This window comes from Saccopteryx leptura, chromosome 4 (genome assembly GCF_036850995.1).
Source record: "Saccopteryx leptura isolate mSacLep1 chromosome 4, mSacLep1_pri_phased_curated, whole genome shotgun sequence".
Classification (NCBI taxonomy): Eukaryota; Metazoa; Chordata; class Mammalia; order Chiroptera; family Emballonuridae; genus Saccopteryx; species Saccopteryx leptura.
The window spans coordinates 47254749-47270925 of record NC_089506.1 but is presented as its reverse complement, the minus strand read 5'-3'; the positions used below and the strand labels follow the sequence as shown (position 1 = coordinate 47270925).

The 16177-nt window shown below is 33.4% G+C and overlaps 1 protein-coding gene across 1 annotated transcript in view; it reads left to right on the top strand.

The window, feature by feature from the left end:
• Positions 1–16177, top strand: part of ITGBL1 (integrin subunit beta like 1) — a 227064-nt gene that overhangs the window by 108010 nt on the left and 102877 nt on the right. The window contains exon 7 of the mRNA XM_066380600.1: positions 2475–2621. Within this exon, the coding sequence (XP_066236697.1) occupies positions 2475–2621 (147 nt within the window). The remainder of the gene's footprint in view (positions 1–2474; positions 2622–16177) is intronic.

Sequence of the window (16177 nt, the reverse complement as noted above, 5' to 3'; positions counted from 1 at the left end):
GAACATTAAATTTCAGGTCAGGGTGGTAAAATTCACTTCTTCTTGCTCTTTCATTTTTAAAGATAAAGTCCAGTGAGGTAAGACACAGAAAGATGAACTAATGACACATTTAGATTAAGAACACAGGTATCTTCATTTCTTTTATGCCCTTTTTACTATTTGTTTATAGAATACCCTGATGAAATATGTTACGGCATCTAGGATTTTCATGCTAAATAGACTTTATCTTTTCTAGACTCTTTGTGTACCAAAACCATACATTTTTATCTTTATTTTACCCTTATTCCTTTTTTCTCTCTTGTGCATAACTTTTATACTAGAATTGAGAGACCAGGAATTCCAGAAGAAAAGCTGCAGTCCCATTTTATGATTCTCTATCTTGTCTGAAAGTCGCACTACCTACTTCAGAATGTGGTATCAATATGGACTTTATAGAAAGGGTACAGTTTTATTCAAATTGGGATCAGTAACATTCTAAAATATAGTTTGATAGCATATGACTTGAATTATTAAAAAATGTAGGATGTAATTTTTCATGACTATGAAAGCAACACTTATGTTTTATGTTTTAATTTGTCAATTAATCTGATAAATAGATTAGACAATACCATTGTCATATTTGATTAGAATTATGTAAATATTTTTTTTACTGCTTTTGCATTTGCTCTTTCTGTGATCTTTATTGGGATATTGGATGCAGGTATTTCTACTCCCCATCCTAAATGAAACCTTCAAAAATATTCATCATTAACTGGTTGCCATATACTATTCATTGACTGTCAAAAACTGTACTCATTCTGGATACTTTATTTAGGTCATTCATATTTTAATAAAAATTCTTTTCTTAGCTTGAGCTTGTTCAATTAATGCCATGGGGACTCTGGAGGGCAAAGTATAGAAGACTTATCAGTGGATGATCTGAGGCAGAGCAGTGGCTGTTCTGAACTAGACAATACTCTCCCACTCTGAAACTTCCTTGTGTAGAGGCAAAGCCTTTCATCCCACAGGCAGTCACAGCAAGGACATTATTAAGTCATTCCAATATGTAAGCACTGGACTGCAGCTGGGTTATTGAGAGGGCATTTTGATTAGGTGAAGACTGAGGCTGAGGCAAAAGGCACATAGTTAAGGGTCATCACACACATGACAAAAATAAGGACACATCGTATATGTTGTATCCAACTTGCTTGGAATTGGCAATGCCTGGAGGTGAAACAGAAATTTATAGACATCATCCTTGAGATGGCCATGATGTTACATTAAATACATAGGATCTAGAGGTGTAAGCTATTATAGGCTACCTTTTCCCCAAGTGTTTTTAGCAGAACACAGAAATAGCAAAAGGATTAAAAAAATAAAATAGAAAATTCAATAATAACATAGAGTTATTTTTTTCTAGAGCAGCCACATTTTTTCCCATAATTTCTTAAAATATCCACAATTAATTTGGCTGCTTTTGATATTAATTGGAACAGATTTTAACTCTAAAAATCTCTTATTTATAATTTTTGTCTTCACAACTTGGTTTTATTCTACCACAGTTTTCTTTATTTTGAGATGTGGCTGATCCTTTTACAGAAAATAATAACTGCTCCTAAACCTATATCCCAACTATAGAGCTGGAGATCAGTCTTCCCTCAGTCATAGGTGCCCCCAGCACAAGCTCCTGCTTCATTCCAGGTGCCTAGTTTTGGGGTTTGTCAAGCCAGGCAAGGCTTGTTGCCTGTGAATTGCCAGCAACTGCAGCAGCAGGTGGCATCCTCCTAGGTATGTAGGGATTTCCTGGCATCCTAAATCTGCTAGATATTTTGTTCTAACTTTTACAGCTATTTTAAACTTTCAAGAGTAAAGCCTTTCCCCCTTTCAGTCTAACTCTCTTGTTCAGCTTTATTGTGAACGTGTTAAGTTGTCTTCCACAAGTGGCAGCATGTTATGTACTTTGCCTGGTATCCTCATGGCAGATCAAACTGTTCTTAATATTAAACCTCTTGTCTTCAAGAATTTCAAAGCCATTGACTCTCATAAAATGACAGATTCGATTGTACTTCAAATGTTAAAGATTTTTGCTTTAAAAAACTGTTATTTACCTATGCATTTGTAATACAGCTCTGTTTGTAAATTTTGCTCTGAATTACATGAGGTTTGAGAATAAGGGTAGGAATTTCTTAAACTTTGATAAATGGCCAAAAGCCATAAAATTCAACAACCTCTGAAATCTAATTGCTAGTAAATTAAATTATTATAGTAAAAATTCTCATATTTCAATTTTTAAATGATCCTATTCACATGTTAAAGATTTTTACTAGTAATCACGATTTTTTTCTTTTAAAATGTGCCTCTGCTTTAATTTTTAATATTATTAATAAAGGTTCTAATTCCTTTGTGATATTCTTTATTGATATGAAGTGAATTCTGACTTCAACATATTTTCACATGTATATGTGTATATATTTTTTGTTACTCTCATTGTGAAGGTCATGGACAATGTAATTGTGGAAGATGTGACTGCAAAGTAGGCTGGTATGGGAAAAAGTGTGAGCACTCACGTTCCTGCTCGCTGTCAGCTGAGGAGAGCATCAAGAAGTGCCAAGGAGGCTCTGATTTGCCTTGCTCTGGAAGGGGTAAGTGAGGGCTCTCAGGCCTTGTCACCACCTTCTAATCCTACGAGTCAAGTGAATTCAATTCACATATAACTTATTTTAAAGATAGATGATTCCTGAATAGAGGCTTAATCATTTAAGAACTAATAAAACATACAGCTGATGTATTGTAGAATTGTACACTTGAAATCTCATTAACCAGATAGCAGGTATTACCTATGAATGATGTTAGAGTAATGGCGACGTGAGACATACTCCTGATCTTTTCCCTTGAAATTTTGACAAATTGAAAAACTATAATGCAGCAAAAAACAAAAAACAAAAAACAAACCCAGATGAGAATACAGGCATGCCTGAAAGATCTGTGCACCAAAAGGACTGAAGGTAAGATGGGGTGAAAAGGGAGGCAGAAGATAAAATGCATTTTTGGTTGGCTCTGGGGAGGAAACACACCCGGATGGGTTTATTTTTTCTCTGCCAGACTACAGGGAAGAGGGAAGCTCAGGCTATTTGGATTATGTTTGAGGAGTATGGAGAGGAGAACCCAGAGTGACTGTTTCTTCTTCTTCTGGGAGGAACAATAAGATAGAGAGTCAGTGGGGGCGATAAACCAAAGCAGCCATAGCATGGGGTCACCGCCAGTGTTCTCACAGTCTGCATGCAGCCTGCATTTGGCAGAGACAGAGAAAGCTAAAGTGCAGCCCCAGCCCTCCAGATACTGCCTCTTTCACTTCATGGTACAGAGAGTGGCAGAGACAAACCTCACAGCGAGCTCTCCAGAGCCATTCTCTCCCCTGAGGAACAAAGGTGCTTCATATCTGATCCCCAGGTCTGTTGAGATGTGGAAAGAAGCACCAGAATCCTGAGATTAACATTGCTAGAGCTATAGAGCCAAAAGCCAAAGCCATAAAGCTGAAGCCATAAAGCCCTCATAACATGCCTCAACCACTAATGTAACTGCAGGCCCACCTACATCATTGTGATAGAAACATCTCAGCAGAGGACAGCCCAGGAACTTCACAGAGCCAAAACTTGTAATACAGTGATACATACTGGAAGAGACCTTTTAAAACCAAAATTTATTTTTCCTTCTTTATTCATTTTTTTCTTTTCTTATTTTTTTCTTTCTCTCTTGAATTTTATTTTCTTTTATTTTTATATATTCTTACTTTTTCTTTTTTTTGTTTTGTTTTTAATCTTTTTTTCTTGTGGTATTTCTTCTTGGCATAGCTAAAATTTTTACAATTTTTATTATATTTTAATTTTTTTTATTTTTTAGTTGTTTTTATTGTTAGAGTTCTTAATAATAGCACTCTCAAATGTCATCAAGAAAGAAGAAATCAAATACCATGGCTACACAAGGCCGAGATGGAGTTCATAAAGAAAAGCTCCAGAAAATAATCTCAATCACATGGAAACCACAAAGTTAAATGATAGATAATTCAAAATTGAAGTTCTTAAAGTACTCATCACCACTTAGTGGTGCTTAGTACACCACTAAGCAACTTGAGCTCAAAAATAAATTAATGAACAAAATAAATACCTCACTAAGGAGATTGAAATTTTAAAAACAGAGTTGAAAAACTTTATACACAAATTGAAAACTGAGCAAGTTTGGTTAATAGAACAAAACAGAGAGAGGAAAGAATCAGTGAAATCAAAGACAGGCAAGTAGAATTGCTACAAAGAGAAGAGGAGAGAGACTCATGAATTAAAAAAGAGAGAGCTCTACAAGAATTGTCTGACTTCATCAAAAAGAGCAATATAAGAAATATAGATATGATAAGAAGAAGAGAAGGAGAAGGGAATGGAGAGCCTATTCAAACAAATAATTTTGAAAACTTCCTAAGCCTATGGAAAGAGAGTCCCAAATTCAAGAAGCAAACAGAACATTGAATTACCTTAATTTAAACAGACCTACTCTAAGGCACATTGTAATGAAATTATCAAAAATCAATGGCAAAGAAAGAATTCTTAAGCAGCTAGTGAAAAGAAGAACATAACATATGAAGAAAAACCCACTAGGTTATTCTCAGACTTCTAAGCAGAAACTCTATAAGTAAAAAATTGCCTCAAACATTCAAAGTTCTGAAAGAGAGAAATTACCAGCCAGCAATACTATATCCATCAGTTATTCTTCAAATATGAAAGAGAAATAAAAACTTTTACAGACATACAGAAGCAGAGGTACTTTATCACCAGAAAACCCCCACTCCAGGAAATACTCAAGGGGGTTATTTGACCAGACACAAAAAACAAAACAAATCAAAACTACAAGTAAAAGCTCCAAGAAGGTCACAATAAAAACAAGGACAATCTGAGACAACAATAACATAAAAGGGAAAAGGATAAAGATCTGCAACAGCAAAGGAGGATAGAATGCAGAAACACTCATAAGACAAAGGGTTTTTGTATATATGAACATTTTTCTCTTAATAACATAACAGTAACCACCCACAAAAAGCCACTACTGAAACTCACAGCTTGAAAAAAGGAGAAATGGGAAAGAAGTACTGAATATCACCAAATAAAAACAACTGAAAGAAATACAGAAGAAAAGAGCCAATCAAGACACAGAGCTACCAGAAAACAAAACAAAAATGCCTATAAAAAATTGTCAAGTGTCAATAATTACCCAAAATGTAAGTGGACTGAACTCACCGATGAAGAAGTACAAAGTAGCAGATTGAATCAAAAAGCAAAATCCAATCATATGCTGCCTTCAAGAGACACATCTAAGCTGCAAGGACAAAAGTAGACTCAAAGTGAAAGGTTAAAAATGATTCCCTAAGCAAATAATATCCAACAAAATGCAGGTATAGCCATATTCATATATGACAATGGTGATTTCAAGACAACAAAGGTAACCAGAGACAAAGATGGACATTTAATAACAATAAAGGGGACATTGTATCAAGAAGACATAACACTTCTTAATATATATGCAGCAAACTAGGGAGCACAAAAATATAAGAGATATCTACTAAGTGATCTAAAAATAGAAGACAATAACACAAACAAGCTTGGAGATTTCAGCACACCTTTGACAACTTTAGAGAGATGATCCAAACAAAAAAATCAATAAAGAAATACCATCCTTAAATGACAAAATGGATCAATTGGATATAGTAGGCATTTACAGGACATTTCATCCCAAAATGTCTTATTATACATTCTTTTCCATTGTGCATGGAACATTCTTAAGGATAAACCATTAGTTGGGCCACAAAACTAACATCAAGAAATTCAGGAAGACTGAAATTATACCAAGCATATTTTTTTGACAATAAAACTTTGAAATTAGAATTCAACTGCAAAAAGAAAGTAAATAAACCCACAAAAAATGTGAAAATTAAACAATATACTTCTAAAAAATGACTGAGTCAAAGAAGAAATAATAGCAGAGGTCAAAAGATATACACAGACAAATGAAAATAACAACATGACATATCATAATTTCTAAGATGCAGCAAAAGCAGTAATATGAGGGAAGTTTATATTATTATAGGCTTATATCAAGAAGCAAGAGATATCCCAAGTAAACATCTTAACATCACACCTTAAGTAACTAGAGTAAGCACAAAAGCAACCCAAAGTTAGCAGAAGAAAGAAAATAGTAAAAATTAGAGCAGAACTAAATGATATAGAGAACAAAAAAATCTGTAGGAAAAATTAATACAACAAAAAGCTGGTTCTTTGAAAAGATCAACAAAACCAACAAACCATAGGTGAGACTCACCAAGAAAAAATGAGGAAGGATTCATATAAACAAAATCTGAAATAAGAAGTAAGAAATTATCAGATATCATAGATATACAAAGGATCATAGTAGAATATTCTGAAAGACTATATGCCATCAAATTTAACAACCTACAAAAAGTGGATACATTCCTAGAACTATACAATCTTCCTAGACTGAGTCACAAAGAAGTAGAAAACCTAAACAGACCTTTAAGCAGGGAAGAAATAGAAACTATCAAAAACCTCCCCCAAAACAAAAGTCCAGGACCTGATGGCCACACTAGTGATTTTTAGCAAAAATTCAAAGAAGATTTGGTACCTCTCATTCTCAAAATCATCCAAAAAATAGAAGAAGCGATACTCCTTAATACATTTTATGAGACCAACATAACCCTCATACCACACTGTGCAAGAACAACACAAAAAAGAAAACTATAGTCCAATATCTCTAATGAATACAGATGCAAAAATCTTAAACAAAATACTAGCAAGTCAAATACAACAACACATTAAAAAAATAATTTATCACAATCAAGTGGGATTCATTCCAAGAGCACAAGGATGGTTCAATATATGGAAATGGATCTGAAACAATAAATTATATACAGTAGAAGAAAACATAGGTACTAAACTCATGGACCTTGGCCATAGAGAACAATTTATTAATTTGACCCCAAAGACAAGGGAAGTAAAGGCAAAACCAAATGAATGGGATTATATCAAACTAAAAAGCATCTGCACAGCAAAATAAACTGACACCAAACAAATAGGCAGCCAACCGAATGGAAGGTGATATTTTCAAACAACAGCTTTGATAAGGGGTTAATTTCCAAAATATATAAAGAATTTACAAAGCTCAGCAACAAGCAAACAATTCAATTATAAAATGGGTAGAGGACCTGGACAGACACTTCTCCCAAGAGGACATACAAATGGTCAACAGATATATGAAACGATGCTCATCTTCACTAGCTGTTTAAGAAATGCAAATCAAAACTATAACCCTTTGAGAAGTGAATTTTTTTTCATACTTGCTGAGTGAGGTTTTTTTTAAAAATAAAATTAGTTCCAGTTCCAGTTTTATTAACTTAAAATCATGTTTGTTTGATAACCAATTTATGGAAACAAGAAGAACATACATTTGCCTTTTTTAGTATTGCCTTATACATTTTTAAAATAAATCGATCATACTCTGGATGGTCAGGAGGCATGAGGACATACATGAATGTTTGTACTACTCAAAGGGATAATGAGCTACCACCTTACACCTGTTAGATTGGTTATTACCTGTTATTAACATGACAGGTAATAACAAGTGTTGGAGAAGCTGTGGAGAAAAAGGAATCCTCATACACTGCCAGTGGGATAGGAAATTAGTACAACCATGATGGAAGAAAGTATGGTAGTTCCTCAAAAAATTAAGAATAGAACTACCATATGACCAGCAATCCCTCTATTAGGTATCTACCCCAAATCCTTGAAAACACTGGTACGTAAAGACACATGCAGCCCCATATTCATTGCAGCATTATTCACAATGGCCCAGACATGGAAACAACCAAAGTGTCCCTCCATAGATAATTGGATAAAGAAGATGTGGTAAATACATACAATGGACTACTACTCAGCTGTAAGAAATGATGATATAGTGTCATTTACAACAACATGGATGGAACTTGAGAACATTGTACTGAGTGAAATAAGTAAATCAGGAAAAGCAAAGAACTGTATGATTTCACACATAGATGGGATATTAAACTGAAACTCATGGACTTAGATAAAAGTGAAGTCATTACCGGGGGAAGGGGACATGGAGGAAGAAAGTGGGGGGAAGTGATGGGGAAAGGGTGTAAAGAGGGACAAATATAAGGTGACAGAAAATAATTTGACTTTGGGAGATAGGTATACAACATATTCAACAGTTCAAATGCTATAGAAGTATTTGTGTGAAACCTATGTACTCTTATTGATAAATGTCACCCTGTTAAATTTAATTTTCTAAATAAAATTTAAAAAAAAACTTTATTAACCAATGTCATCCCAATACATTTAATTAAAAAATAGAAAAAAATAACCCATCTACGTTTCATGAATGAAAGCTCATGGAGAGATTTAAGCTCTCTCTTTCCCTCTCTGTCTCACACACTCACAGTCACATGCTATCGGCCCACTGTAGCTTTGAGGTTTATTCTGTTTCGGTTATATTCAATTCAGTTCAATAATACATTAAAAAGAAAAAAAACTGGATATTTACTCAAAACTTTTGGAATGAAACTATCTAATTGTTCACTGACATTTCTGAAACTCAGTAACATTGGTGTATTGAGGAAGGTGCTGGCTTTTGGAAGAGCAGTGGATGAACAGATAGCTCTGAACAGGCTTTGTTGTTTTACAAGGTATGTGGACTCAGGGGTGCTCTTGGTTTTGGGTGGTACAAATTGGAGAAGGAAGAATTCATCTAGAAGAAAGCTGGTTTTATTTTTCTTTGATTTATTAAAATAAGAAATACAGTTTTGTCTCTAATATGTAAATGGCAAAGGTAATGTGAAATACACTTTCAGAGGAACTGGTAATTGAAGTTATTACAAATTTTATTCATGAGAAAGAAAAAGAAGGAAGACTTCCTTTTTCTAAATATTAAATCAGAAATTTTATTTATATTTCAGTTTTCTATTTGAAAAATAACTTTTTATTGAGAAATAATTCAAATGCCATAAAATTCATTTTTTAAAGGGTACAATTTAGTGGTTTTTAGTATATTAATTGAATTATGCAACTATCACCACTATCTCTATCTAGAACATTTTTATCACCACAAAAAGAATATTTGTACCCTTCACCAATCACCCCCCATTCTCCTCTCCTCTCAACCCTTAGAAACCATTAATCCACTTCCTGTCCCAGTAGGATCAGCCTACTCTGGATATTATATATAAATTGAGTAATAAAATATGTTGCCTTTTTGTTTCCGGCTTTTTTTTTACTTAGGATAATGTTATCAAACTTTATGTTGTAACATGGAATTTATTTATTTTTATGGTTATTGATATTCGTTTGTATGGATAGACCACATTTATTTATCCATTTATTTCTTAATGGACATTTAGATTGTTTCTACTTCTCGGCCGTCATAAGTAATGTTCTATAAACATTTATGTGTAAGTTTATGTGTGAATTGTGTTTTAATTTTTTGGAGGAGTTTATACCCATAACTGGAATTTTTGTGTTATATGGTAATTGTGTTTAACTTTTTGAAGTGCTGTCTTTAAGGTCCTTACATCATTTTACATTTCTAACAGCAATGTATAAAGGTTCTAATTTCCTCACATGTTTGTCATTATTTATTATTATCATCTATTTAATTGTTTATTTTTAAAATTTATTGATTTTAGAGAGAGAGGAAGAGGGAGAAACAAAAACATTGATCTGCTCCTGTTTATGCCCTGACTGAGGATCAAATCCACAGCCTTTGTGTGTCAGGCTGATGCTCTAACCAACAGAGCTTTCCTGTCATGGAGTCATCAGCATTATTTTTTATTTATTTATTTATTTATTTATTTATTTATTTATTTATTTATTTTGTATTTTTCTGAAGCTGGAAATGGGGAGAGACAGTCAGACAGACTCCCGCATGCGCCCAACCGGGATCCACCCAGCAGGCCTACCAGGGGCAACACTCTGCCCACCAGGAGGCGATGCTCTGCCCCTCCGGGGTGTCGCTCTGTTGCGACCAGAGCCACTCTAGCGCCTGCGGCAGAGGCCGAGGAGCCATCTCCAGTGGCTGGGCCATCTTTGCTCCAATGGAGCCTCGCTGTGGGGGGAGGGGGGGGCGGAGAGAGACAGAGAGGAAGGAGAGGGAGAGGGGTGGAGAAGCAGATGGGCGCTTCTCCTGTGTGCCCTGGCCGGGAATTGAACCCAGGACTTCTGCACGCCAGGCCGACGCTCTACCACTGAGCAAACCAGCCAGGGCATATTTTTATTTCTTATAGTTTTTCTTATGTAGAAAGCTCCTAAAGTCACCAAAATTTTTTGTACCATAGGTATTTTTGTATACTCTGATATTTATTTCTAACAAGTATAAGTAGGAAGATAAAATATGGGTAGAAGGAATTTTTTCATTTCACGAGCATTTCTGACTTACTCCATCTTTCACCAATAACATTAGAAAAAAAAAGTGTTTTACCTGCATTAATACAATATTGCCACTGTAGTGTAACAAAGATTAAAAATTAGTGTCCCTCAGAATATTTTTATTTATTCATACACTCACACATTCTTTATTCATTCATTGTTAAAAATAAATTATATAAGGGAAAAGAAATAAAAACATATAAAATAGCTTGCAAACAGAAAATCACTCTAAATATATATATTTACCATTGTTTTTCATTTGTCTCTAATGTTTTTAATATAGTGCTTATGTGAGAATACTTGTATGGAATTTATATATACTCTGACCAACAGAAATTTGTCTCTTACCTTTCCAGAGATTTACTAATAAACTTAGCTACCAGTTTTAAGAAATAGAGTATATTTAAAGTTTATTTTATTAAAAAGGTGTTGAATATATATATTAAATTATGACATTATTTATTTTTCATCATCCACTTAAGGCTTTAGAAATACTTTGCAGATAAATAATAAGTTTTTCTAGTTTTCTCATGGGGAAATGGAGGTATTTATTGATGAGGGAAATGATTTCTTAGGGAACCAAAAGAAAAATATAAGGATTTGGGGAATGTGTCTAAAGGTTTAGGAGAGCCAGTCCAGTGACCGGGCCAGTGATCAGAGACCCTGTCTTTCTCATAGTGCGACATCTGCAAATGCATTGACATTGGAAGTTTCAAAGTAAATAGCCAATTTGAAAACTTTCAAAGGTTTAGTTTTGCAACATATGAATGACAATTGCCACAGCGGTTACATGAGTGAGGAAAGCAATTACAAGGCTCATCGGTTCTCAAGTCAGAGAGTCTCTTCAGTTTACCAGCTGGGGCCAAGAAAAAAATATTGTCTCCTGGTAGAATGTACAGTACTGAAGTTACTCAGTATAATGCGCCACTGGGGCCAGGTGAAGGCATTTTCCCACCAGAAATTAAGTTATATTACTTGCTTCTGCCGGTGATGACTAATTGAGATCATATGCCTTGAAGGTAAGTGAATGATTTAGTGATCTCCTATATTTTCTAGTAAACCTTTGATTCTTTGAGCTCTACTTCTTACTGCCTATGATTATCTTTTCACTTAATTTAGCTGACTCTCATATGGTCAATATGGATATAGTTATTTATCCTAATTTCTGCTCCCAGGAGTTGGACATAGCAGACAGCTTTCTATTTTCATACCAATGTTCTGATCAAAAACTGAAAATGGCTTATGATAGTATACACAGTAGTTTTAAACTCTTCTTGACTAAGAAGTACATTTTTGTTACTATTATTGAGATTTTCTTCTTGGGTCTGGGTCTGGCTTAGATAAAAAAAAAATGAGCAAATGTAATGTGTGTCACGTTGGAGCAGAGCTTAAGAGGCAGTGAGAAATTTGCTATCTCCTTTTCCCTCTAGACTGGGGATTTGGGATGATTGACTGAGATGGTGGCTGATCCATTAACCTGGATCTCTGAATAAGGATGATTAGCAGAAACCTCTGCTGACACCACCAGGGGACCTGTAACACAAGCAAGAAATAAACCCATGTTATTTCAAGCAGCTCAGATATTGGGGTTCTTTGTTATTGAAGCAGAAATCCTGACTCAGACTCTCTTCCATGTACAAAATTCCACAGTTAAATTAAAGAAAATAAACAAGGAAACTTTGACCTATAGAAATAAGCAAAGAAAATTTAAGATTATTATTATATGTATATCTTGTCAATCTCAATATCTAAATCAATATAAATATAAAGGTTCATATTTTACAAAGGATATATTTGTTATTCTATCAACAGCATGTTATACACACTCAACAGGTAAAATGCTAAGAATATTGAATGAATTTTCTTTCTTAATATCTCCCAAATACAATGTGGTAATGAGAAGAACAATTATTCTTCTTTTTACAGAAAGAGAAATTGGAAATTTGAATAGTTTGCTATCTTACACAGTAAGTGCCAGAGGTATAGTTTTAGTACAAACTTTTACTACTGGTCCTCTGATTCTAGAGCTGTCATTTTAGATAACTTACTGGTTATTTTATCATGCCAATTTGCTGAACAATATGTAATGAATATATTTCCTAATTATAAATATTCTTATGCAAAATCATTGATATGGCTGCATAGTATTCCATAATGATTATAACAAAAGAATCAAATTTCTTCTATTAGACACCTAAATTGTCTATTTTATTCAAATCCTAAGTATTATACTTTAATATACTAAAATTTTCAAAAAATCAGTGTTAATTTTTACATGTGGAATGAATAGAGCTAAATTATTTAAAGCATATTAAAGCTTTTTAACTGAAAAATTGCCCCAACAATTCATATTCTCTTGAAAAATTATACCAGTATACCTTCCCACCAGAAGCATAACAGGGGTTCCCTTCACCCACAAATACTGACAATTTAAATAATTAATTTCAACATTAGTTTTAATGTTATACATTTTTATCATTTATCAAACTCCTTTTATTGGCTCCTATAATTATCAAAGAGAATGATTCATCTGCAGGCATCATTATTCAGTGGCTTGTGTTTGAGGTCTTGCCTACTTTGATCATTTGTCCTTGCCCTAAATCATCATTTTGTTTGGTACTGCAACCCCTTGTATTTTTGTTACCTGTCCTCTGTGCCCTTTGGTTTTCTTTCATTAGACTTGTTCTACGAGGTATTGTGTACGTTTTGGTCCTTAAACACACATAACCATATACCTCCCCACCAAAGGAAGGTGGGAAATGGAGCAAGAATGCTAAATTAAGGCTAATTATTTAATATTGTAGCTTCTAGAAAATAGAAACCCTATTCTCATTCTTATCAATTAGTATATTTTAATTAATGAATCAAGCAAGTTGTTTCAATTCCTTCTCCTAGGAACATACTTTCAAAGAATAATGGTGTGCCACATTCCCACCATCTGGAGATTTTTCAGTTTAAGATGTTATTTATCTCTCTTTTGTACTGGAAAAGCACATCTTTAAAATTTTTTGCATTTATTTATCAGAGAAGTTTCCCATGTTGCATGTGTTTTCTTTATCCTATGTGTTAGTTACTCTATGTGATTTTTTTAAGCAAGTGAATCATTATTTTTCTTCATGTATACAGAGATGTCATTAGTTGGAACTGATAAAAAGTTTTACAAAATATATATTTTAATTTGGGGAGAGAAGATATTTTTATTATTTGTTGAAAAAATTTTTTAGCTTTGAGTTATAATTATTATACAATAAAAACCTGCACCTATTTATGTATGCAATTTGATAAATTTGACATATATATACACTCATGATACCATGGTCACAATCAAGATAATCAACATAGTTACCTCTAAAAATGTCCTTGTGTTCCTTTGCTTGTGTGTGTGTGAGTGTGTGTGTAAAGAATGCTTAACATGAGAGGCACCTAAAATAGTCAAACTTATGGAAGCAAAAAAAAGAAAAGAAAATGGTGGTTGCCAGGGGACAATGGGGTAGAAAATGGGGAGTTTTATTAAATGGTTCCAAAGTTACAGCTATATAAGATACTAGAAATCTGCTGTACAACATAGTGCCCATAATTAACAATACCATATTGTAGACTTAAAAATTTGTCAAAAATAATTTGTCAAGAAGATAGACCTCAAATTTTAAATTAAGCGCCATACCACTTATTGTGATTTTGATTATATTTTTAAATTCTCAGTGGCCTAATTAAATATCTTACTGTAAGTTAATTGCAGTGGGAAATGTATAGACTTTTCAAGTGGCAAGTAAATCCAGTGTGGTATTTCAGTAGAATTTTGAGGCAGCGAATGGGATTCTGATTAGCTCTATTCTGAATGTCCAGGTTGATTGACCCACTGCTTCTGCCAGTGCTAAGGGACTCTGCAATAACCATGCACTAAATTATGGTATTTCAAATAGCTGTTAAGGACCACAATCAAAGAAGAAGAAAAATTACCCTGAAAAATTAACTTCTTTATGTTTTACTATCTCCAGAAGGAATCATCCTGCTTTTAGTTCTTCATGGAAAAAATATCAGTGGACAGCTAAATTGTGTCCAAAGCAAGTTTGTACTTTGTCATACTGTGGGCATTAAATAGTGATAACTGAGTCTGTGCACCCCAGAGAGTCTGTCATGTATCTCTGGCACACTTTGAACTTACAGTGTTTCCTCTCTTTTATGTCTTTTTATATGTCCTATTATCATGAAATGTCCTATAATAATAATATGGTATCTAGAGAGACAAAAAAAAGCCTGTTTATTATTCGCTTTCTTTTGACTCAGAAAAACTCATTAGAATGTCATAAACTGTATATGCATAAAATTGTGAGCTGTTTCACAAAACCTCAGAATGTAAATGTTGTTTATTATGACTTTATTTAAAATATTATGAAGACAAAATGGGATTCAGGGTAAACAAATATGGTACCTACAGTGTTGTTTCTCTCTGTGCTCATGAGGTTCTGGAACTTCTATGTGTTGGAATATTTTCTATCCTCATCAGGAAGCCAATGGGGCAGATGCCCAGATGTGGTGGTTTAGTGGAAGGTCCTGGTTCTATCCAATATTAAATTTCTCATTCATATGAAGAAGCATCATTTACTAAACAAGAACCACGATTTGCATATATTGAAAAGAATGACTAAAAAGAATTGAAAGAGCCAAGTTAAAAAGAAAAGAAGAAGGTCTCATGCCAGATGGCTATTCAGATCCTCTTTCCAGTGGGTAAATAATAATCTATGTTTCCTATTTATCCATCTTTATTTTATCTTACTTTTCTTCTTGTTTTATTTTATATTCAACAAAACAGGCAGAAAAAAATGTAGAAGTTAAATTTAATAATTTTGTGTATCTTTTATAAAGGATGGTAGAAACTATTTCTGTGAAATATAATAGATATAGTAATTTTTTAATTACCTGAGGTTTCTCTAATCCATGGTTCAAGAAACTACATCACTCTCACAGCAGTATTTTTTTTTGCATATTCCATTCAACAATCTTGTTTAAATATTTTATCTATGGCAACAGAACATTTTGTGTTGAAGATAGAAATCTATTAAAATCAACAGATGATTTTAACTATATTTTGTATAATGTAAATTGAAAATCAGCGAAGTTCTTTGTCCAAGAAAACTTCCTAGTAGAAGCTGCAACAAATATTGCCCAAAACTATTTAAATTAAAATTGAAAATTTGACAAGAATTTACTTCTAATTTCTTTAAGTGAGCTTAAAATGAAATGTGTGACAATTATGACAATTTTGTTACCACAATTATGTATTTATTTCTATTAAAGCACTAAACAGATAGAGAAGGATGTAATATGGGGTTCTAGTGGTTATTTACTTAATTTCATTCAATGTAAACAAGCAAACTAGATACTTTTAGTGGGAAACAATTTTGTCTGGCTATTAACCATAATCTTCGTGGAACCATACACTCTACAGATTTCCTTTTTAATAGAAAATCAATACAGCAGAATGTCATAATTTTGAAAGAGCTTAGGGTCTGATCAGAACTTGATTCCTCTCTTGGATATATATGTTGTTGATAAAATTGATAGGGCTAGCCATTGTGCTATGTTTGTATAATAAATGTATGTAATGTATGACTATACTATATATTATCACATTTTCATTAGTTATATCGTTTATCAAATTTAATCCCTCTAACTTTTATTGACCACCCTACCATGTATCTCTT